The sequence below is a fragment of the Typopeltis vanoorti genome, chromosome 3 (assembly GCF_054136105.1).
Source record: "Typopeltis vanoorti isolate ZY-2024b chromosome 3, IOZ_Tvanoo_1.0, whole genome shotgun sequence".
In the NCBI taxonomy this organism is placed as follows: Eukaryota; Metazoa; Arthropoda; class Arachnida; order Uropygi; family Thelyphonidae; genus Typopeltis; species Typopeltis vanoorti.
The window spans coordinates 140,341,506-140,366,099 of NC_143551.1; the positions used below are offsets into that span (position 1 = coordinate 140,341,506).

The window sequence follows — 24,594 nt, forward strand, 5'->3', positions numbered from 1 at the left end:
TTTTAGAAACCATGATATCAAATATAAGGAAGGGTAATTGCTGGAATTTATGGTGTATTCAAGAATATGCGTATACTGTAAATATAAATTTGCACACTTGTATAGAAATACCTGCACACTGATTTTCTACTGCTCAACTCAAATTAGCTGAAGATGAACTCAAAAACTAGAAATGAAAAATATCAAAGAAATTTTTGTCCTAAATTGTAATAACAAAAACTGAAGAGCAGGGAAAATAATCAAAACCCAATGGAAATTCCAAAGCATTGTAACTATGCCATTCATTAGTACTAAAATAAACATTCTAACACTGATAGACCCAGAGCAAGATCAAGATAAAAAGGTATTCATCTGTGTGCATCTTCTACTGTAATTTATCTTTAAAAAAAGTTACATTTTTCCTTAAGAAGAATTATTGTAATTACAGAAAAATAATAGATTAGCTGAAGGAACATAAATCAGTACAGGGATATAACTATTATGCTAAGGAAAAAGACACTCATGAGTAGGAATAATTTTCTCTTTTTAATGTATTTCTCCAACTGCATATGGAGTTTGTGCATATTTAAAGTTTCAGGAAAATGTGGAAATAGTAGAGAAAGTGCAAAGATAGGCAAATAGGATGACTTCAGAACTATGAAATGTTGAATAAGAGGAAGGAATTGTGGATTGCATTTAGCATTACCAAACCAGGTAGAAAGCATAGGATACAACAGCAATATACAGGTTGGCAAAGGGATTCTAAGACAGATACAAGGGAGCTATTCCAATAGAGAGTTGAAGAGGAAAGAACAAGGATCATCTCTTATTCTTTCCTCTCCTTTGTGGTCACTATAGGAGGAAGGAGCAGATTTTTCTTACAGCAAGTGAGCAAAATATGTTGCTGGAAAAAAAAAAAGCTTCATTATAATGAGAAGAATAATAAGCATTACATGTATAGAATGAGTTTTTCATAATGGGTTCTAGGACTACAAGGGATATCCAATAATAATCATATGAAGTTTAGCCTCGTATTTAGTGTTGAATACTATGGCTACTCATTATTTTCCTTGATTGTCTAATTGCCTGAATATAACATTTTATATTTATTGCTCAGAAAAATCTCACCAGATTTTGTCTTTTTTGTTTCAGTCACCCCTATTATGTTGATATGGTACTTATCCAATTCTTTAGCTTGCCGCATTTCTTTGCCATTCAGGCTTCTTATGTTGATAGTACCAATCTTGAACTCTGGTGATGTTGAGTTGGGATGTGTTTCAGGATTTGTTCTAGTAGCTGACTTTTTGCTATTAGTCCTTATTCCCTGGCAAAAACAATGGGGGCCTTGTTTAACCAGCCGATGCCCCATCGGCATGAAATTTTGTCATGTTGTACCATCATTTTATATTTTGGTTTAAGTCAATAAGAATTCAATTTGATCAGCTAAATCCCAAATTGCCAGCCCATTCTCGTTCATTCAGTATCCAGGTAGATACTTAACAGGGTGGTGCACCACAAGGTGAGGATTGGACATTAGGTCAGAAGCCCTGGTCAGTTCTCCACATTCCTTTAAAGGCTATCTGGAGGTCTCCTCTCAGTTATACAGCTTTGACTCTTAAGCAACCCATAACAAATATATATAATATTATAAAACAGAACTAAATTATCTGAAAATCTTTAAGGGAGAAAACTGCATTCTGTATTTTTTTTTTTTTAATTTGACATTTTTATTTTCCTGTTTTAACAGCCATTTCAACAAGACTAAGGAAGACAATAAAATTGTCTTACTTCAGGAGCATAATGGGATTTGAAAATTGCCACATATTTTCACTACATCAAAAGATTAGAACAATCAAAGATACAATGGATTATTCCAAATACTAGAAATGAAACAAAGTGAGCTTATCTTGCCCACCACACCAGAGGAAAGAAAATATATTACATTACATTACATTACAGTTGTTCCTTATGAACAAGCACACTTAGCTATTGCTCCTGATCCCGTCAAACAAATTTGGCATGTCAAAAGAGTAAATTCAGTGCAAGAACATACATCATTCCCAACTGGATAAAATAATAAAATTAAATTAAAAAAAAAAAAAAAACTGGAGCATGAACAACAACAGAATATAACATGTCTGAAGGAAGTTCATCACAGTCCTTTAAGCCTGCCAAGTTCGAGACACTGCCACGATAGATGATCTTCACTCAACCCCACAACCAAAAAATCACATAGAGTAATATCAGGGGGAAACAAGGTGGCTATGCAACGGGAAAGAAGCTAATAATCATCTTTCTTCTGTGAAGTGATGCTGTAGAAGCTGCTGTACAGGTGCACAATGTGGGGAGGTGCTCCATCTTGCATAAAAATGGTCTGGTCTAGACATCGTCATTGCTGATGTGAAATGATGAAACTGTTTAGCATATTGCAATATTTTCATGCAGTAATGAAACAAGTTATTGGTACTGTCGGAATGATGTCCTCAGAAAAAGAAAAAAGGCCCTATTATAAAATTTGCTGTGTGATTTAAAATTAAAAATTCCCATTACATAACATTGGCCGAAAATGACCAAATGGTAAATTTTGCCAAATGCAATGGGAGTTCCTGGAACACATGGGGTGATTTGGAAGCCCAAATTCAACAATTTTGGGTGTTTACTGTCCTGTTCAAATAAAAATGTGCCTCATCTCCCCACAGAATTTTCCAAGGCCAGGCATCATAGACTTCCAATCTGGCCAGAAACATTAGAGCAAATGTCAGTTGCTTATCATAATCATTGTGTATCAGCTGATATTATATGGATAAGATGTAATCATTTTGTGAAAGTAGACCCAAAATTAATAGAAGAACAAAATGGATTCAGAAAATGCAGGTCTAGCATAGACTCTGCATTTATGTTAAAATTACTAATTGAAGAACACAGAGAAATGAACATAGAAATACACGTAGCTTTTATAGATTACACCAAAGCATTTGATAAAATTATCAGAGAAAAACTATGGGAAATCCTAGAAGAATATGAAATACCAAACCAACTCTTTAGAGCCTTATATAATATAATATATATCAAGATAATAAAATATCTGTGAAGTACAATAATTCAACATCAAGCTGGAAACCAATAAATAGAGGAATGTGTCAGGGTTACCCTCTCTCACCTGTTTTATGTAATATATACATAGATAAAATCATACAAAAATGGAAGATAACTAATGAAGGAGGATTCAAGATAAATCATAACAACAGATTAGCTATTCTACTTTTCACTGATGACCAAATAATCCTTGGAAACAATGAAGATGAACTACAAAAATCATTATGCAGTCTAAATAATCTGATAAAAATGTCAGGTATGGAAATATCAATAGACAAAACACAAGTCATGACCTTCAAAGGTACTAATCCAATAAGAAGAAAAATAGTAATAAACAACAAAATAATAGAACAAGTAAATGAATTCAAATATTTAGGATGCACAATATCATATGAAAATGAAGCTGATATAGAACCAAAGATATCAAACTTTTTAAAAGTAACAGGCATTATAAATAAAATTTTTAAACCCAATTGTACAAAAATATGTATATTTTTAAACCCAATTGTACAAAAATATGTACAAAAACACACAAGAATAAGAATCTACAATACAGTAGCTAAACCTACTCCTTACTTTATGGCAGTGAGATATGGACAATAAAAAAAAGCAGATGAAAGAAGAATTGAATCATCCGAAATGAAATTCCTGCGCAGAACCGAAGGAGTCACAATAACGGACAAAATGAAAAGCAGCGAATTCAGAAATAAACTTGGAATTACAAACTCCCTATTTGCTATAGAGAAAAATGAAAAGAACACATATTGAGAATGAATAGAAGCAGAATACCTAAACAAATTCTAAATTACCACCCAAAAGGTACCCGATGCAGAGGTAGACCCTTAAAAAGATGGAATTGAGTCCGGAACAAGCCACTTGGCCTATAAGCCCGGAAAAGAAGAAGACGACGACGACTTGGTTCAATAAATAAGGCATAGCCAATTGTCATGGTACTCCATGATCACATGAAAATATCACTACTAATAACATTTTTGTGTGATTTGTTGACAATTGCACTGGCAACCTCTTCAGTTACTTGTGGTGGCAATGGTGTCAAACTACCAAAGAACCTATTTCTTCACACTTCTGAATCATCAATCTAAGTGTGTTTAGCTGATAGAGGACCTTTTTGGCAGGTTCTAAACTCACAAAAGAGAATCTGATGCATTACACTCGTTAAGGTAAAATAACTTTACAAGTAATGAGTGATAAGGTAAAGTGAGGCACACGATGAACACGACTATCAATAGGAATGCATTTGTGAAGGCTCTTATGATGCCAGCAAAACAAGTGTTCAACTTCATTTTATGCAATTTTTTGGCTTCTTTGGGCTACAACAGCACCATATTCTCCCTATTGGCAACTTTTCTAACTAAAATTTTTTTTAGTGGGATCAAGACATGGGAGAATCCTCCCATGTCTTGATTAGTCTTCTTGCCAAATTTGGTGACATTACGGTTGTTAGATGAAGCTACATAAGGCTCTGAATAGGGGAAGTTTAATTATTTAAATTGTACATGTTTTGGTCATAAAGTATTACAAAATAAAGATTTATTGTTACAAAGACCATATATTTACAACGTACTTAAGCTCTTACAAATTGCCTACCAGTTTCGCTAGTAACTGATCAGCTTTCTCAAGGCTTGCATAGTACAAAAAAGAGGTAAATGCAAAAAAAGGTTTCAAAATACAAAGAACCGTTAGTACCTGTTAGGTAGCTAGGGTGACACGTTCGCGTGACATAACTACTCAGCATCATGAACACGCGTTACATGCAAACGTGTAATATGATTATTTGCGTACTGTAGCTCTGTTGAACTGAGGGAGTTAATTAGATTTTTCCAGGTATCGTTCAGAATGGCCCCTTGATTTCTGTTTAGGTTACTTCCTGTACGTAGTACAACTGCCGCTTCTTTAAATACTCGATGTCTGTAATCCTCGTCTACGTAGGGCATGGAGCTGTTATTCCAGTCTATAGTGTGGTTCGAAGTTGAAAAGTGATGTGCCAATCTTGAGGTGATCGTTCTGTTGTGATTAACATCGCCTATATGCTCTTTCTGTCTTATTTCCAGGCTTCTCGAAGTCTGTCCGATGTAGGAAAGACCGCACGTGCATGGAATATTATACATACCTGGATATTTATAAAATGGCACACTGTCTTTAGGGGATCTTAGAACCTGTCATATGCTATTTGTTGGTTTAAATACAACCCTGATGTTATGTGTCTTTAACAATCTTGCAATTTTTGTTGAAGTTGAACCTATAAAGGGGATGACTGCTATTGAGATATGCTGGGCGACTGTTCTTTCTTGTTGGTTATCTATGTATAGAAATTTGTTGATGATGTGTCTAGGATAACCATTTTGTGATAGAGTTGTAGCTATTTGAGACAGTTCTGTTTGAACTTCTTTCTCGTCAGAGATAAATTTTCTAGCTCGATTTCTTAGCATGTGGATGATGCTGTGTTTCTGTGACCTATGATGGTTAGAAGAGTAATGTAGATATCTTCCCGTGTCGGTTAGTTTTTTGTAAATCGACAGTTTGATGCTGTTTCCTTGTCTTTTTACTAGTAAGTCCAAGAAGTGTAGCTGTTCGTTATTTTCTACTTCTAGAGTAAATTTTATTTTATTGTGGAGTGCATTGATTCTGTTAACAAACATATGTAGGCTTTCTAAGTTGTCTTTCCATATGATGAAGATGTCATCCACATATCTCCACCATATAGAAGGTTTAGGAGTAATGCTGGTGAATATTTCATCTTCAAATTTCTCCATGAAAAGGTCTGCACATGGTTGCGACAGAGGGCTGCCCATGGCTAGGCCTTCTGTTTGTATATCTTGTTGTTAACTTTGAAAAAATTTGATTGTAGGCAATGCTCGAACATCTTTGTGATATCTGCAGGAAAGATATCTTTGATAATGTTCATTACTTCTTCTACTGGTACATTCGTGAACAAGGACACTACATCTAGGCTGGCCATTATGTCTGTTTGTGTAATTTTTATGTTTTTTAGTTTGTCCACAAAGTGTTGAGAAATTTTTAAGTAGGACTCTGTTTGTCTAATTTTTCCTTTAAGTAAATTCGCTAGGTGCTTAGCCAATAGGTACGTTGGGGATGACCTGCCATCCACAATCGGACGAAGTGGCACTTCTTCTTTATGCACTTTAGATGCCCCGTACAGTCTAGGAGTGATGGGATGCGAGGATTTAAGTTTTCGTTTTAATTCTTCAGGCCAAGTATTCATGTTACGGATCAGGAAGTTTGTCTCATTGTGGTTCTTCATTGTGGGATCTCTGGTGAGGATTTTGTACGTGGAACTGTCAGATAGTAAGTCGTTTAACTTCTTCATGTAGTCTTTGGAGTTAAGGATAACGGTGGCATTCCCCTTGTCTGCTTTCATAATTATTATTTCTTTGTTCTTCCTTAAGTCCCCAATAGCTTTCCTATCATATGGAGTGGTATTCAGTTGTGTTTGTTTTGCTGTTGCTAGAATGATAGTGCTTTTGAATCTAATGTCATTGGCTACACCTTGTGGTAGTGGGTAGAGACTTTTTTCAATTCCACACATAAAGTCCATTTTTGGGATGTAATTAGGAGTGATAGAAAAGTTAAAACCTTTTTTTAGAATCTCCGATTCATGTTTCGAAAGGCAGTGATTCGACAGGTTAAAGATCACTTTGCTAACTGGGAGGCCATTGTGTGTCTGGTATTTTTTCTTGTACAGTTCATTAAATTTTCTAATTTGTTTGGCTTTATTGAACTGGAAAGTTTTCTCGTAGCTCTGTTCTAACGTGTGGTCTATATAATTCCAGGTCGTGTAATCAAGACTGTTGGAAATGTCATCAAAATATTCGCGGCAATTAATATCACTAATATTCAATTGGTACCTGATGTGTTGGATTCTTTCTCTGAGTAGTGCCAAAGACGCCTTGTGGTAAATTCTTCTGGCTTGTATGGATTTAATATGCCCGTTGATTATAAGAAATTTAGGGATGATGGAGAAATCCCTACACCTTTTTAGGAAAGTTAAGTGGTTCAATAGCTTGGCCTTTCTGCATACTCCCAGATCTGCATCTCATAGGTTCAAATCCAGGCTTTGTGGTTCAATGATCACTATCATGCTCATCGAACCACTGCTGAACAATTGTTTCACGATTTCTTGCGTGATGGACTGTAGCAGTGTCTTCCATGAAACCATAGATCCTTTGTTTTTCCTATTATGATCAACACTACTGACGATTACTGACCAGCAGCATTCTTAAATAGTTGACTAGAACATGTAGTGATAAATGTGACCAAGTATTTTGCATATACGCTGCATAAGTGATGTTTATGTATATCTGCATAAAAGTTTCTAATTCAGTGTAACAGAAAACATGCATCTGATGCTATCTGTTGATTCTCTCATACAGTAAATTTACATGCCCAAAGGAATAATGTGTCATAGAGCAAGGCTCACCCATTGCTTCTGGAAAAACACTGATGCTAACTTTTTGGTAGTTTTCTCATTATAGTGAATGAATTCAGTATGATGGTTTCACCATAAAGATTTTCTATAAGTGAGAGATGACTGTACAAAGTCCAGCTTGATTATTAAAAAAATAACCGATATGGAGTATATGATATGGTATATAATGAAGGTGTGATTAATTACACCTTTATCGTATACAAAAAACACAAATCATTTAACTAGAAATTAAAATACACCAGTTTATTAATTACATTATTTTAATTCAACCCCCCCCCACATACAAATGTAGTTATTCAAGATAATCTTACCTCAATAGTATTGTTATCTATTGCAAGCTGTAATAGAATTTTTCTAGCAATGAATTCCACACGTTTTGGTTCCTTGAGATTGCTAACAGAAAGAATATGCTTCAAGCATTTCTTAAAAAAACTGAAAAGAGAAAATAAATTTTAATGAAAAAGAATGTGCCATTCTACATGATATGATATCGATGCATAACACACTTATGGGTGTATTTCATGAAATAAAAAAAAATAAAAAAAAACTGGCAATATATTTTTTATATGATCCTCAATACTGCAAAAGCAAACCTATACATTAGACCCTAGGTGGATTAAGAATTTTTTTGTATTCTTTATTTTTACATAATCTGAAAACACTGTTCTAGAGATCCAACATGGAACTTTTTCAAGCCACTTCAGGTCTCCTAAAGTGGGAAATTCATTTTCCACCTGAAGACAATCACAAACACACATGCATATAGTATGATTTGAATGCAGCCTGATGGTTGGAGAGCAGACACAATTACCACCCAGACAACCAGGCCAGCAATCAGGTTAACATTACAATGAATTTAATGGTTATTAATATAATTTACTTCAGTTCAGATTCAGAAACTGAGAACATGAAAATATAGGTTTCTTGATTATCAATGGCTTAACTTATATTGCAATTAATTCAGACACTTCTGAAATATCCTGACATTTCTCATATTGAAGAAAATAGGTGTGTTTATTTTATTTAATTTTTTTTTTTTTGGGAGGGGGGAAGAGAAACTGCTTTACTTCCTTTAGTAGTTTAGAGGGTGCCAGATTTGATTTAAGTATTTTTGCAGCCCATGTTGAATTTTGACAGACCTCAATGAAAGTATTATTATTTATTATATAACACGGTAGTTGTATAAATATAGTTTATTATTTACTATTAGAAGGAGATACATTTTTCAGTAAATTAAATTAAAAGAAATTTGATTATTAATTTAATTCTATAGAAAAAGTTCTGTTATCCACAATCAAGTTACCAAAAAGTCCCAGCCAAGGCCTCATAGCATCAGCCCCCCATGCTAAATAAAATCCAGTATAGCAAACTATCCTCTATAACAATCTACTCCTTTGGTTCTTGAGTTTTTCTATAGTGGAGTGACTGTATTTTTCAAGTTTTTATGAATATTTGAGAAAAATAAGTTCTTCTGGAATATCTCAGATCCCATTTTGTATTATACTTCATGATAATGTTAATGCCATACTACAGTTTTCTTATTTTATTCATCTGAAGGATATAGTTCCCTCAAAGTCTTTTAAATTCCTTCACTCACATTCTACATAATGTTGAAGTCCCCCCCCCGCCACTTTTACTCAAGGAGTCTTAGAGACAAGAACATCAACAATAGAAATGGCATCAAGTATAATCACCAAAGGAATACAAAATATAGCTTCTTTTTTTTTCTTCTTACTGTTAACTTCCTCATTTGTCTACTTTAAAATTGTATTATTACATATTCAGAGAAATAGTACGTGTGTAAGGATTTTTTTTTTTTTTCCCTGTAGGATTTAACACTGCATTGTACAAAGATGAGAGAAAGAATACAAGGAAAGGTTCTCAATATAATACGAATACTGATTCGTGTTATGCTTTAACTGAGTGAAATTGAATGTTAGAGAAATGCTTTATATTTTCTAATTAGAAAGTGACTGAAGTAGTACATTAACTATTTCAGCAAAATATTTGATGACCAAATTAGGTTACTGAATAGTTTTTCTTGGTTACCTATCAAGCCCACAGATTTCAAATAGCTTTTGCTCCTCTATGTGCAAATGTTAATTTTCTAAAGTCATAATATAGAACTATCTATTAATTAGTGATTGAATGAAGAACACTTTTCATAGTAGTTAAATTATTCCAAATTCAGAATATCACAACCTTTCTTCTGCATTTCATCTGTTATAAACATGCCATACATAATATTTTTCCATTATATATGTAACAACAGTATCTGGTCTGATATGTCATTAATAAATTTATGGCACAGAATGGCACTAACATCACTCTGGCAAACCAAATTTTTTCTTTTACAGACCATACGTCTGTGTACTGAATGAAACATATGTGTTATTCCTTAATTATTATATAAAGTCTCAATCCTTTCATCTGTGCTATATTTTTCAATGACAGGCCCTTTACAGGTACTTCATTCCCATGCTTGCCATATCACTGTCAACCATGTGTCTTTGCTGGAGTCAAATAATTGCTTTTAAGTTCAATAATTCCACATCTTCCCCTCAGTGATTTCATGTCTTGTTTATATAGTATCTACCGTCATGCAATAAGAGAATTTTTTTTGTTTTCATAATTGTTTTGCTATGATGTAAACAATAGAAGGCATTAATTCTTGTAGATAAACTTATACGTTGGTTACACATGACTTTAAATTTTTCAGGAAATTACAACGTATACTAAAATATTAATTGAAAAACTTTAATCAATACTTTCCAATATTTTGGCAATGTTACATTACCATCTTCTGAGAACATAAAACTATGATATGTGCATGCAGGCACTAACAACGAGCAAATGAGACTGAAGAAGGCAACTGGCGTTGGTCCTAAGGTTCCCCCCCCATCCCAAGCAGGCTAAATTGGATTGTCTTGGCTGTTGGGCTGATGTTCTAAGGATGCAGGCTTCCCAAAACTTGGGAGAGTCTCATGCACCCAAATTTGTTGAGATTTGGGAAGTTCTTTAGAACTGAGGCTGATTCCAGGAACAATCTTGGTGTAGTCAAGTGTCTTTCTTCCAGCGTATTCTGTGGTGGGTATCTAGTGCATGGTCTGCAAGTTCTGAGTGGCTGCATTGGTGAAATTATATGTAGTCTTTGTGTTCGAATATTCTGATATTAGCTGTCCTGCCTGGTTGGCCATAGTAGGACAGTTTACAGCTGCAAGGAACCTGGTATACTACAGGTAAGTCTAGGGGAAGTGGCTGGTCTTTGGTGGAGGGGATAAGGGATGTCAATTTCTTATGTGGTTTGTAACAGGTAGTCATGTCATATTTTTTTTAGGATTTTTGTGAGCTTTCAGCCATGCCCTGGATATAAGGAATGGTGATAGATTTAGTGTAATTTCTGTTAAGAAGGAGCGGAGTTGTGGTTAATTGGTTTTAATATTTTCTGGATTTTTTAGAGGTTGTAGCCATTGGCTGAGAAGGTGAAAGATATGATTAAGTTCAGTAGTTAGGGCATTGTTGTCTGAACAAATTAATTTATCCCTGTTACATAGGGTTTTTATAATCCCTTGTTGTGAGGTGGGGTGGTGTGATTGCTGGTGAATGTATCAACCTCTATGTTTGGGTCAGTTTTCTGTAAACAGAGAAAGCCAGGGATCCATCAGGTTGGCATGTAATCAGAGTGTCTAGAAAGGGAAGACTGTTGTTTTCTTTTTCCAAGGTGAACTGGATTCTGGGGTGTTGATTGTTTAAGTGTGATAGGAAGTTGTGAAGTGTGTCTAAGCCATGTACAGGAAATTTGGCTTAGATGAGATGTAAGGTATCTTTGAGTGAGACATTTGTGAATAAGGAGGAGACATGAAAACTGACCATTATGTCAGTGTGTTGGAGTGAGAGGTTCTCTATACTGACTTTAAAGTGGGCTGAGTTTTTAATGTGTGATGATGATGTGTTGCCAGTATGTGTGAGCACTTTGGCTAAATGTTTGGCTAATTTGTAAGTGGGGGAATCAATGCCATCCACTTTTGGAGCTTTTGGAGTGTTCTGATTTGGGAGCTAGTGAGATCATATTCAATGGGGAGCTAGGCAGAACGATCTAACAGTAAAGTTGAAAACTTACCTGCGTAGTCCGTTTAGTTGAGAACCACAGTTGCATTTCCCTTATCCGCTTTGGTGATTACTATTTGGCAGTTAGTCTTCATTTCTTGTAGAGCTTTTAGATAGGTTGGTTTTTGGTGGTTTAGCTTTGGCAAGAAACTTGTATCATTATTTCTTCAGATGGTATTGCATGCACTAGATACCCACCACAGAATAAGCTGGAAGAAAGAGATTTTACTACACCGTAGCAAATATAAATATGAAAGATTGTTCCTGTAATCAGCCTCAGCTCTTAAGAACTTCCCAAATCTCAACAAATTTGGGAAGCCTGCATCCTTAGAACATCAGCCCAACAACCAAGACAACCCAATTTAACCTGCTAGGGTGAACCTTTACGACTTTAGGAACAATGGCAGTTGCCTTCTTCAGCCTCATTTGCTTGTTGTTAGTGCCTGCATGCACATATCATAATTTTATGTCCTTAGGAGATGGCAATGTAACATTGCTGAAATATTGGAAGGTATTGATTAAAGTTTTTTAATTAATATATCAGTATACATTGTCATTTCCTGAAAAATTTAAAGTTAAAGTCAGAAGGCATTAATATCAGTCACACATTACACAAAGTAATTAAATCCAATAACTTGACAATTAATAATATAAAATTATTACTATAAAATACTTAAATAATACTAAAGTAATATTTTAGATTTCATCATAACAACTATATGAACATTCGTTTAGCAAAAATTATGTAATTTTCCTTAAAGTGGAATAATAAAAAACTAGATTTTTATGCATGATTAATTAAGCCACTGTACTTCATATGAATACACATTTCTATATAATGTACCCATTTCTGCCGCAAGAAATTATATTATAAATCTAGATATAGTTTAATGAGGCAATAGCTATTGAAATTGGCTGAAAACAACTGAAACATTGTAACAGAGTATGTTATGATAAACCTTAATAGCGTTTTTATATTTAGTCCATCACTTTTATTCAACAGAGGTACTCAACAGAATGTGGCTTTCCAAATTTGACTTCAAATTCATGTAATACTATAATTCTAATTCATAATAATAAACTAGAACACTCACTTTGTAAATGGCAGAAAATCAAAACCATCTGTCATTTTCTTTAAAATATTCTCCAGAAAGAACTTCAGAACCAATTCTGACCAATGCTGAAATAGTTAAGCTGCTGAAAAATCCCCAATAAATTCATCCTAATAAGACTACAATGAAAGTGGGGGAGGGGAGCTTAAAGTTTCAGCTGAAGACAAATTCAACATGTGGTATCATTTAACTGATTTGGACCAAATCTAGAATATAATTATCTTTTCCAGAGAAATGTTTACACTCAGATAATCTAAGCTCCTCACATGGACAAAAAAAAAAAAAAAAGGTGACTGTAAGGAAAGCTGTGTCCTTTGCCCATACCTTTACAGGTTAATTAATTTAACTAACCGTAACTAAGTTTGGATATAGTGATTTCTATGTATGTTCTGAAAAATTAAGATCAATCAAACCAAAGCAAGAAATAGGAACAGTCATATCCTTTTCAGATACTTTAACAGGTTGCAGCATTCAACTGATTTTGATACAATTTGAAATACAGCTATTTCTGATACTACTTCAAGTCTTCTGATATAATTCGGTCCAATGTGTGTGTGTTTGGAAAGAGAAGTTGCTGCTTCCCCAGATGCTTATGTAGGTCACCTCAGTCAAGTATTTCAATAAAATTTGGACTATAACTTTTTCTTATATTAGGATGCCCCTAACAAAAAATGAAATAGAGTTGTATAGGAGAAAGGAAAAAAAAAAAAGTAAAATGCCATAAAACACAAACTGAATCACTATAGAATAAGTGATTCTATAGTTTGCTGTAGTCTTGCTTGTATTTGTGTCCACATGCAGGGTAGCCCAGATGTTAAGAGGGTAGTCTGAGATTTCAGTCTTCTGATATTATTCAATTCATATGGACTAAAATGTGTGTGTGTGTGGAAAAATATATTAGCAGAATAAAATAATTATCAATTAAGAACATCATATTCATTAATAATAATTAAATAAACAAATAATAAATTATAAAAAAATAATAAACTGCAATGACTACTGTTCTGGTAGCTACCCTATTACTTCTGGGCCACACGTATATATGTTAATCCTCTCCCCATGAAAGGCTGTAAACACTATTAATATACTTTATGTATATTAATATTGTGGATGGGTTAAGGATTAAATAATCTGAAAACCATGCTCTAGAGGTCAAACATGGAATATTTTCAAGCCTCACTTCAGGTCTCCTATTAGTAGGATGTGGTCTTACATCGGATAATGAAATTTATCTACCACCTAAATACATTTGCAAATATCCATCCTTAGGCACGATTTTTACTGAAAATGGTAAATTAAATATAGAAATAGACAACAGAATCAACAAAGCTGGTATGGTGGGAAGTCAATTGAATAAATTCATATGGAATAAGAGAGAAATTAGTCGGAACACTAAATTAGCTGTATACAAGACAGTGTTCAAACCAGTTTTAACTTATGGATCTGAGAGCTGGGTCAGAAGTAAAACACTTGACCAAAGACTAGAGACCGCAGATATGAGAGTCCTGAGAAAGATTATAGGTGTGAACAGATGGCATCAATGGCAGTATCATATTAAAAATGAGGATATTAGGAAAGAACTTGATGTTGTCAGCATCCAGGAATGCGTTAGCAGAGCTAATCTCAGGTGGTATGGTCACTTAAACAGAATGGGCGAGGAAAGATCAACAAAACAAGTGTTCTCTGCCAGGTTGGTAGCAAAATGACCCAGAGGAAGACCAAGATATAGGTGGATTGATACGGTACAAAGTGCCTTAGACGATAGAAATATAAGATCTGATAATGTTGGTGTCTTGACAAGTAACAGACTGATTTGGAGGAAAATTGTAGATAGGAAGTTAGTAATGATATAATTTTTTCATGTAGTACTATCATATCCTGTACACCCCTTGAGGGTACATGGCAGGAATTTGATGATGAATATCCATCCTTGTGGTGAGATTCAGACCCACGAAAGTACTATCCACACAGCCAACCAAGCTAGCAAATATGTATGTATTCCAGATGATGAAACTGATGAGAATTCTGTCATATCAAGTAACTTAAGTTTATTTTAATTCATGTTATTATTCAAACATGATATTGGTCTTCACTTTTTTTTTCTTTGCAAAATGAATAGAGAAAGCATACACAAACACACAGATGCAAATAATTTTCATGTGCAAACTGAAACTCAAACATATGAATGGATAGCATACCCACTGTTTGACCAACAGGTTGTGCATTTGAATCCAAGAATGAATAGTTGTGAACCATCAATACTCAGGCAGGAGATGAATTTCATTGCACAATGTGAGACCTGCTGGAGGCCTGAAGTGACTAAAAAAAGTTCCATGTTTCTCCAACCATGGCATTAATGTACTTTGGGTTTAAAACCTTTTGTGAGTAGGAATCACATAAAAAAAATAAAACATAATATAATTTCTTTAATAAATAAATAATTTGTGTAATAATTAAACAAAAAAGTACAGTATTTGATTAACAGCATAAATAAAATATCTAACCGAATATTTTGTGAATCCTTTGCTAGTGCTGCTTCCAAAAGCCAAGCTATCTGACAATGGGGTTCCTTTTTAAGAGCTGAAGATGTGGTTTCTTGACATACTTGTTTCCATTTTTCCTTGTCTTTCATGTTCTAAAACAAATTAAAATTCAACTGATTTAAGCTTAAATTAGAAAAGCTTAAGCCAGAAATCTAAGATTTATAAATAGAAAATGAGACTGATTAATAAGGATAAAGATCTACATAGCCAAAATGTTCTAGAATTAAACACAGATATTCTTACTTTACATATAGCCTATACTAATATATGCTATATTGGTGGATGAGTTTCACTATCTGATGTGAAACCATTATCCACTATACTGGAGGAATCAAGTGACTTGAGTAAGTCTCTTGTTTGGGTTCTCTAAGAAAGCATGGTTTCTGAGTTATCTAATCCTTAACTTACCCATGAAAGTAGCATACTATATACCAACTTTTGTGGGTAGTATTCATATTAAAAAAATAGATATACCCTTACAGTCAACCATACATTTACTATCAATGATACACGGAGAATTTATGGATTGTGAAAGACTATCATAGGATGCTATATCACTGGCTTATCAGTTTGTGACATTTGTAAAATACTGCATTATTCAAATATAGGCAACATCAACTGGTGTTGCCTATATATACACACATATATATAGAGAGAAAGAGACAAGCTACATTACATTTTAAACTGTATGCCAAAGTGACAATGATCTGATCAACTGTTATTCTGTTGGCTTATTAGTGAGGGGGGAAAAAACCTATCAAAGCTATATCGTATTTATGACATGTTCAGAGAATGAATTCATATTAATTATTTTAAAAACATACACACACAACACTTTGTAAAAACAAAAAAAATTAAGGATATCAGACTTGATAAAAGTGATTTATTAGTCACTTTTGAGATATCTACTCTTCACAAATGTCCCAATCAGTGACACAGTTATTCTTTTATAGGACAAATTCCTACCAAAAAAGATGGCACAGCCATGGGTTTGGTGTCCCCCCCCCACACCAAATTGCTAACTTTTATATGGAAGCTATTGAGCGACATACTCTAGATATATCCATTTACTTCACAACCAAAGTCTTGCTTAGGTACATTGACTATGTTTTCTTCATCTGCCCTCGTGGCCACCATACTTTATACACCTAAACACAGGACACAAACATATACAAATCACAATTGAAATCACAAGTCAGAACACACTCCCATTTCTGGATACACTTGTCACGAGTCTTCCTTCTGGCAGTCTTTCATTCACTATTTACAGTAAGCCTACAGATACCAGCTAAATACGAGGGCTGTTCAATAAGTAATAAGACTAATTTTACTGTCGCGAAACCACTCATCACAATATTAATTTCTGTGGAATAAAGAAATGTTGCCGCCTGTATTAACAAAAGTGGTTGATAGATGGTGTATACGGGCTGATGTGCCAGAGTGTCACGTGACTAAACACAAGCTTGTTTCGGCACGCCGATGAGCTGCAACCAGTTGTCGAAATGGAAGCGTCCTTGGAACAGCGTTATGCAATTAAATTTTGTGTACGTTTGCAAAAATCGGCATCGGACACTTTTAACATGATACGCGAAGCTTTCCATGATGAAGTAATGTCGAGGGCAAGTGTTTTTCGTTGGCATAAAACTTTTAAGGAAGGAAGGCAACATGTGGAAGATCTTGAACGTGAGGGAAGACCTTCAACGTCCATCACAGAGACAATGATCAACACAGCAGCGATTATCATCAAGGAGGATTGCAGAATTATAGTACGCCAGCTGCATGTTGTCCTGAATATTTCTGTGGGAAGAGTGTTCATTCAATCATGGCTGAACATTTGGGACTGAAACGTGTTTGCGCCCGATGGATTCCCAAAAACTCTTGACACCGGAGCAAATGCAGCATCGAGTGGATGTGTGCACAGAATGGAATGAAAGACTGGAACAAGAAGGCGACAACTTCTTAAAACGCATCATTACAGCAGATGAAGCTTGGTTGTTTCACTATGACCCTACAATGAAACAACAAAGCAGTGAATGGAAGCATCCATCTTTGCCTACCCCCAAGAAAGCAAAACTGTAAAATTGGCTGGTAAAGTTATGACCATAATGTTTTTCGACTATGAAGGCATTGTTTACCAACACGCTGTAGAACACGGGAATACTGTAAATGGCTCATACTATGCGGATGTTTTACGGACAATGGTACAGCAAGTCAAAATGAAGCGTCCATTGCTGAAGAATGGCTTCTTATTGCACCACGATAATGCAAGGCCACATATTGCTGGTTGTGTAGTGGACGTTTTGCAGAAGAACAACATAGCTAACCTACCACACCCTCCATACAGTCCTGATCTCGCACCGTGCGATTACTGGCTGTTTCCTCAGCTCAAGAAACCACTAAGAGGCTGCCATTTTGAAAGCTACAAAGCATGTTTGCTGAGACGGTTTTGAAAGAACTCTCAAAAAACGGGCTTTCACATGTGTTTAAGAAGTGGACGCAACGTTGGGACAAATGCATCGCGTCTCACGGTAGTTACTTCGAAAAAGACCACGTAAATGATGACGATTAAAGGTAATCTGTTTTCTGTATAAATATAGTCTTATAACTTATTGAACAGCCTACGTATATACACATAAACTCTTACCACCATCCAACATCTAGGTGTCATTAACACACTAAAAAACAAGGTATTAAAGATTTGCTCTAATGAATAAGTGCTTAAGTATAAATTAAACATGATCAGCAATACTTTCCTAAAAAATAACTACAGCAAAAATACCACCAACAAAAATTTTCACAAGATTGCACACCTAATAATAAAAATAAACTAGATTAAAATTAAAAAGGAATTAATAAACATTAAAGAGGTATCAGATAAAATCAACAGAATGCTACAGAAATGCAACCTTAATGCCACCTTTAAACCTTCTGCAAAATTAAAGAATTTCCCCCTGGAGTATAACATAGTGAAACTGGATGTACAATTCCTATCAGAAAAAAGGAACATAAATGATACATTACATTTAATAACCACGGTAAATCTAACCTTTCTGATCATGTCCTGAATACTCTACATGGAACTGACTGGAAAGGCCCCTGTTCATCATATTACACAAAAAACACAGTATGAGTGCAAATTTAAAAGATCTGTGACATTCTAATCAACCAGCCTAATCTTATTGTTGGAAGTTTTTTCACTTGTTATGCTATAAATTAAAGATACAAAGAAATTATATCCTGTTTTAATCCTTTATCCAAGTGTAAGCAAACAAAGTTTGCACCTGAAGTATTTTCAGGACTTGTTGGCAACTTGTTGTAAAGGACCAAGGTATAATTTCTTGGTATCTTTAATTTATAGCATTACCAAGTGAAAAAACTTCCAACAACTTTTCTCTAATCCAGAGTAATTTAATGATAAGGTGTGACACCTTTTGGCAACTCGTATATAAAAATATGACTTCTGCATTACTTCAACCTTAGTATCGCCTCTGGGTCTGGCTCCCACTGAAGAGACCTCAATAAAAGTCGAAACCAGTCTGGATAGTGACCTTTCCATAATGCATAGCATTATACATTTCTGCAAGGAGATGTGCTTTGCATTATGGGATACTAAGGCAAGTGATGTCAAGTCATACCACCTTTACCATGAGTTGCCTCAGTCCTGAAAATACTTCAGGTGCAAACTTTGTTTGCTTACACTTGGATAAAGGATTAAACCAAGATATAATTTCTTGGTATCTTTAATTCACATCCTAATCTTAACGATAATATTGGTCTAAAAATCCCAATAATATGGATGGCACATACTCTATCTACATAACCTTTTGTCCTAAGAGTTCATTATAAATTATAATTAGGACTTTACTACTCCAGGATCTTAGCCTTAATATAATTTGTTCTCTGACCATGTTATAAATAAGATATAGCTTTGATGTAGAGACAATCTTTCAGTATACTGTGCCTTGTAGCTTCTGTTCATCCATTATATTGTTCTTCTGAACATCTTTTTTCCAGACCGGTTTCATTAAAGTTGAACACTTGGAGGTTGCATAACCATGACCAAGTTCTTAAAAATTTCCAAGGAAATCGTTAGCTGCAGCTATATCTGCTGATGCTATTTCCTCCATACCTTTTGTTGGTTTGATTTCAGTGCTATTCTTAAAATGCCAAAACTTCATATTTGCTTCAAATTCAGATATGCAACTTGGATTTTTTTTTTTTTTTTTTTTTTCCAAATCAGAAAATACAGTCTGCATCTTCTCACAAATCATTTCTGCCAACAATTTTATTTGGTTTAATTATGGATTTATTGGCACAAGGATGGCTAAGGTCATACTGTGCAAATACAAATAGTACACAAATATCGTAGCAGTATACAAGGTAATAATTATTAAATGAAAGGAACAGCATAAAACAGGTATAGAAATGAGTGTATATAAAAAAAAAAGTGTAAAAAGGTATACAAAAACAAGTGTGAAAAAGAAGTTAATAAAAAGGCATAAGAAAAAACAACCAGATATTAAAAGTCTATATACAAATAACTAAATTTTTATGAATAAAAATAATACATACAACATGTACATGTGTTATGTCGTTACTTTTGTGTAAATAATTTACTTTCTTTATGAATTTACCTCTCTACAATGACTACAAGACTTACAAAATTTCCCTGACTCTAATATCTGTATCCCTTCTTACGTGTTCATTCTATAAGGAAAGCAAATTCTATATCTCTAGCCGATTCCTAATTTTACTCACATGCTTATCCTGACTGTTAAAGGTTATTCCTTGCTAAAAGAAATGAATCCTCTAATTTCTTTCTAGGGCCGTCTCCTCTTCAGATATTGACAAATTTATTTTTTAAACTGTGCCAGCCAATATCTTAGAATAGAGGGGACTCTTATTCAGGGAGACTTTTCCAGACTTTTGGTGCACATAGGTGAATAAATTAGTGCTTAAACTCATAAATTAAATGCTGTACTGGCTAAGTAAATTCTGGTTTGCAGTAGTAACCTCTATAACAACATGTTATACCTTTCTTTCAATTCCCCCCCCCGCCGATATGGTTCAGATTAATAAGTGGTAGTTTTGATTCATATCACAGGCAAGCTCAGATATAGAAGAAAAAACATATTTATTGGAATCTAAAGACATATACACTTAGACCAATCTCACTTTCAATTAGTTCAATGACATGCTAAATCAAACTGTATCAAACTGATTAATACTCTAATGCATGAACAATAAATCCTTCTTTTATGTTAGAGATTGAACACACATAATATACACATTATACACTTCTAATCAATATTCTATCTACTATGTTAGTTTTGCACATTAAACTAGTCATAATCATCTATAATCATTCCAGACAATTTGTCTTATGGACATTAGCCACTGCTACATAATCACTTAAAGTTCCTAAATACTGTCCATACTCGATTATTACACTACAATGATCTTTCCCTTTTACTGACTGGGTAATTACACAACAAAATCTGTACTTTACCATTTCTTGGGGCAGGATCTCCAGGTCCATCTGGACTGTCCTTCTTTGTTTGAATTACCTCTCGATACTTCCATAAGCCTGCGTCCATGTGGTGGGTCACTATGGTCATCGGATTAAGCTAAGCTCTGAACCTGGCGTTGTTCCCACGTCTATTCTCGATCTGTTTCGGGCCATCCTCGTTTCTACTGCTGGTTCATAGGATACGTCCGCAATATTATTCCGTCGAAACTTTCAGCTAAGGAGCGAAGACAGCATATGCCGACATCTCACACTTTAATACCGGCAGAAATTCACACATCGAAGGGAAAGGCACACCGTCCGATATCGTACTATCACCAAGAAACACCATCGGGAACTTCTGGTCCATGGGAGAAGTCGAATCATCATCCATCAAAATAGGCGAAAAAAAGGCCTTGAAAAAGGGGTGCAAACCCTTTTTATTCTCCCTTCACTTCCCCCCTTTTTAGCAGCCTGTTACTAGCTGTGACAGTGCCTTCTTACTTTCTGCGATCTTTTCCTGCTTGCTACTTTCTTCGTCCACAGAGATTTCACACATCGCGAGATCTCTATCAGCATCTTCCGGGAAATGAATGTGCATCACTTTCCAAGATTGCCAATGCCTCAAGCCTGCCCGTGACCTTTGGACTATTGTTTACATCGAATTTACCCATTCATTGTATACATGATGCATTCATATAATACTAATTTATACACAAAGTTCTTTACATGGTATTACAATTCTACTAAAAGGAGGTAATTCTATTTCTATTTACAGTTAGTACTTTATTTCTTCTGCTCGAGTATAAGTTTTTTCTCCTTGTTTACATTTTAGACTTGTTAGATCCTGAATGAATAATTTCTTTTAATAAATGTTTCATTCAGGATGTAACACGTGATCTATATATATATACTGATGTTCTGTAAAAATTTAGAGATGGAAAGAAACTTGATGAATTTAACGAAACATTAAATTCATCAAGTTGTCTGAGTGTGTAGGGCTCAGGAATATGACTAAATGAATACTGCAGAACTTGCGCATAGGCATGTTAGCACCTTGCAATAGGAAGGAGTGTGTAAGATGACCATGATCTATGTGGAGCTGAGCAAGGACTTCCTACAGTCCTTGCATAGAACAGACTGCCACAATTTAATTTCAGGCTTGATTCAGTAGAGTGTGTTAGTGGGCTCTCTATTCCACGATGACCACCAATGAGATAAAAGTTTCTGTCTTATGATCTGCATGAATCAATTTAGGGGAGAAGCAAATGGTGAAAGTTTGAGAATTTGAGAAACGAGCTGACCTAGATGCAGTATCTATAGCCTCATTTCCCATATTCCAAACATGGCTTGGAATCCAACCAAAGTGCATGTACAAATGTAGCTGAAGAGGACATGTTTCTGCAGCTCACTGCCTGTACAGAGCTTCATGAATCTGCATATATAATGAATCACTGATAATGCTGCAGCCTTATATAGTTTAAGGCAAGCTCTTTGCATACAGCTCAGCATGGAAGTTGTTGCATTACAGTGGGATCTGAGCAAATATGCTATCTTGGAAGACAGTAGAAATCCCACTAGAGCCTCTAAATTTGAACTATTTGTGTAGATAGACAGAATATCAGGGAATTCCATTCTGTGTGCTTGAAAGAATTGCCAGTAGACACAGGAGGGGTGGAATGTTTGAGTAGCCTGCAGAAATAAAAGTTGTGTGGTGGTATATATGAATGCTACTGTAGCAGTGTATTTAATGGCATCTGTGCAATATTGGCTATCCAGATATTGCATCAGACTGCCATACAACTAAAGGGTTGTATGGCAGTCTGATGAATGTTATGGATTCTCCAGCCTTTGACAAAAAATAACTGGCCATGCAGGATGGTCAATGGCTTGCCGCAGCTGTCTTTCTATGACCCTCATATTATATGAATGGCAGAAGATGGTAAAATCATTCACACAGACAACATTACTCACAGTTGGAGAAAGCTGTTTGGTTCTCAAGGTAACCTTAATTGCAAAGAGGATGACACTTAAAACTGAACCTGTGGGACTCCCTCCTTTTTTAGGTATACAATTGAGAGAGGTTTTATCTAACCTGGAAGATTTGGTTGTATATAAAAGTTCTCAATGAAAAGTTCTTGATAAAAGAAGTAAAATACTAACTAGGTGAGTTAGGATTTTTAGTTGTGGCAGCTTGTGTTATACACTCATTCATGTGATTCACTTTATCACTAATATGTGCTGATAAGTTGTTTGGTTATCACGTTAACCTTGATTGCAGAAAGTGTGACACTAAAAACTGAACCATGCAGGTCTCCCTCTTTTCGGGCATTCAACTGAGACAAGTTGGTGCCCATTCAGACTTGGGAGGTTTGGCTCGATATAAAATTTCTTGACAAAAAGAGAAAGACTCTCTCAGTCCAAATCCCCAAGCAATGTTGTATGCTTTTTCCATATCAAAGAAAACTGACACTAAGTGCTTGAATTTTAGGAAAGCAATATCCAGTTGGACTATCATAGATAATCAGTTGTTGAGTGATGTTTGTGGAAGTCAGATTGTGTTCTGGAAAAAAAAAAAATTGTAATGTTGGTTGTTTCTCTCCAGAAACAATAAGAGACAAGAGTTAACAATTTTTTCCAGAATCTTACACAAGCAGGTGGTGAGAACAATTGGTTAACAGTTTTTATTGGAGATTCTGGATTGTTCCCTGGTAAAGCAATAATAATAATCTTTTTTCTGGATATCCAGAAACACATTCTCACAGAAAATTCTGTTGAATATGTATAACAACTGATCCTTGGCAGATGACAACAGATGCCTGATCATCTTATAATGGATGATATCTGGCCTAACAGCAATTGGGAAACATTTAAATAAAGCAGCTTTCATTTCTTGTTTTGTGAACGGTCTGTTGTAAACTTCCATACCACCTGAAGAGAACAGAATTTGTTGTTTTTCTGCTTTACACTTTTGGGCAAGGAACTTGGAAGGATAAGGAAATATTGCTAATGTTTGGCAAAAATCTCCCCAAGAGTATCAGCAACTACTGTTCGGTAGTTGCTGATACTCTTGGGGATGGTAGAGCAAATGGGCGCCTAGTATGTTTAAGGATCAAAACCAAGTGGGTGGTATATCTTCCCTTCATTTTCCAGATTTTATTCCAGACTTCTTTGCTATTAGTTGCTCTTGTTGTAGAAGATGTGTATTGGATTCAGGAATCCTTTCGGTTCTGATGATGCATGTGTCTTGCTTGAGCTCAGGCACACTTGAAAGCAATGGGGGTTGGTTATTGTGGGACATCTGCAGAATATGCTCAAAGAATTCTTCTAAGCTTCCTTGACTGCTGTGCAATCAGTGTACCAACAAAGTTTGGAAAAAATTAGAAAGCAACCAAATGTTTTAGGAATAGCAGTTGTGGCAGTTTGCATAATACACTCTGGTCTGTCATGTGATTCACTGAATCATTGATACAAGATGAGCTGACTATCACAGAATTGAATTCTAGGAAGAGAGGGTAAGGCAGTCAGCATCTTCAATTTCCCATTCAGTTTGTTAGACATCCCACTGGTCATGGGAAAATGATCACTTTCAAATAAGTTGTCATCAGTTCCCCACTTAAAAGTGGGAAGAGTGAGGGTGAGCAGACAGTTAGGTCAACAGCAGTGAATGTTTGGGTAGGTATACAGGTGTCAAGCATGTGCTCACCAACTGTTCCTTTGATGTTAGTTTGGGCACTACTCCACAGTATGTTTGTTTAAATCCCCCATAGTGTTATAAGAGAT

General features: G+C 35.1%; 1 protein-coding gene across 1 annotated transcript in view; it reads right to left on the reverse strand.

The window, feature by feature from the left end:
• The window catches only part of LOC150108611 (tetratricopeptide repeat protein 37), a 485,241-nt gene that overhangs the window by 2,352 nt on the left and 458,295 nt on the right, over positions 1-24,594 (reverse strand). Inside the window, exons 38-39 of the mRNA XM_090416072.1 lie at positions 15,267-15,397; positions 7,855-7,975 (exon numbers count right to left, since the gene is read on the reverse strand). Coding sequence (XP_090272198.1) covers positions 7,855-7,975; positions 15,267-15,397 — 252 coding nt within the window. The remainder of the gene's footprint in view (positions 1-7,854; positions 7,976-15,266; positions 15,398-24,594) is intronic.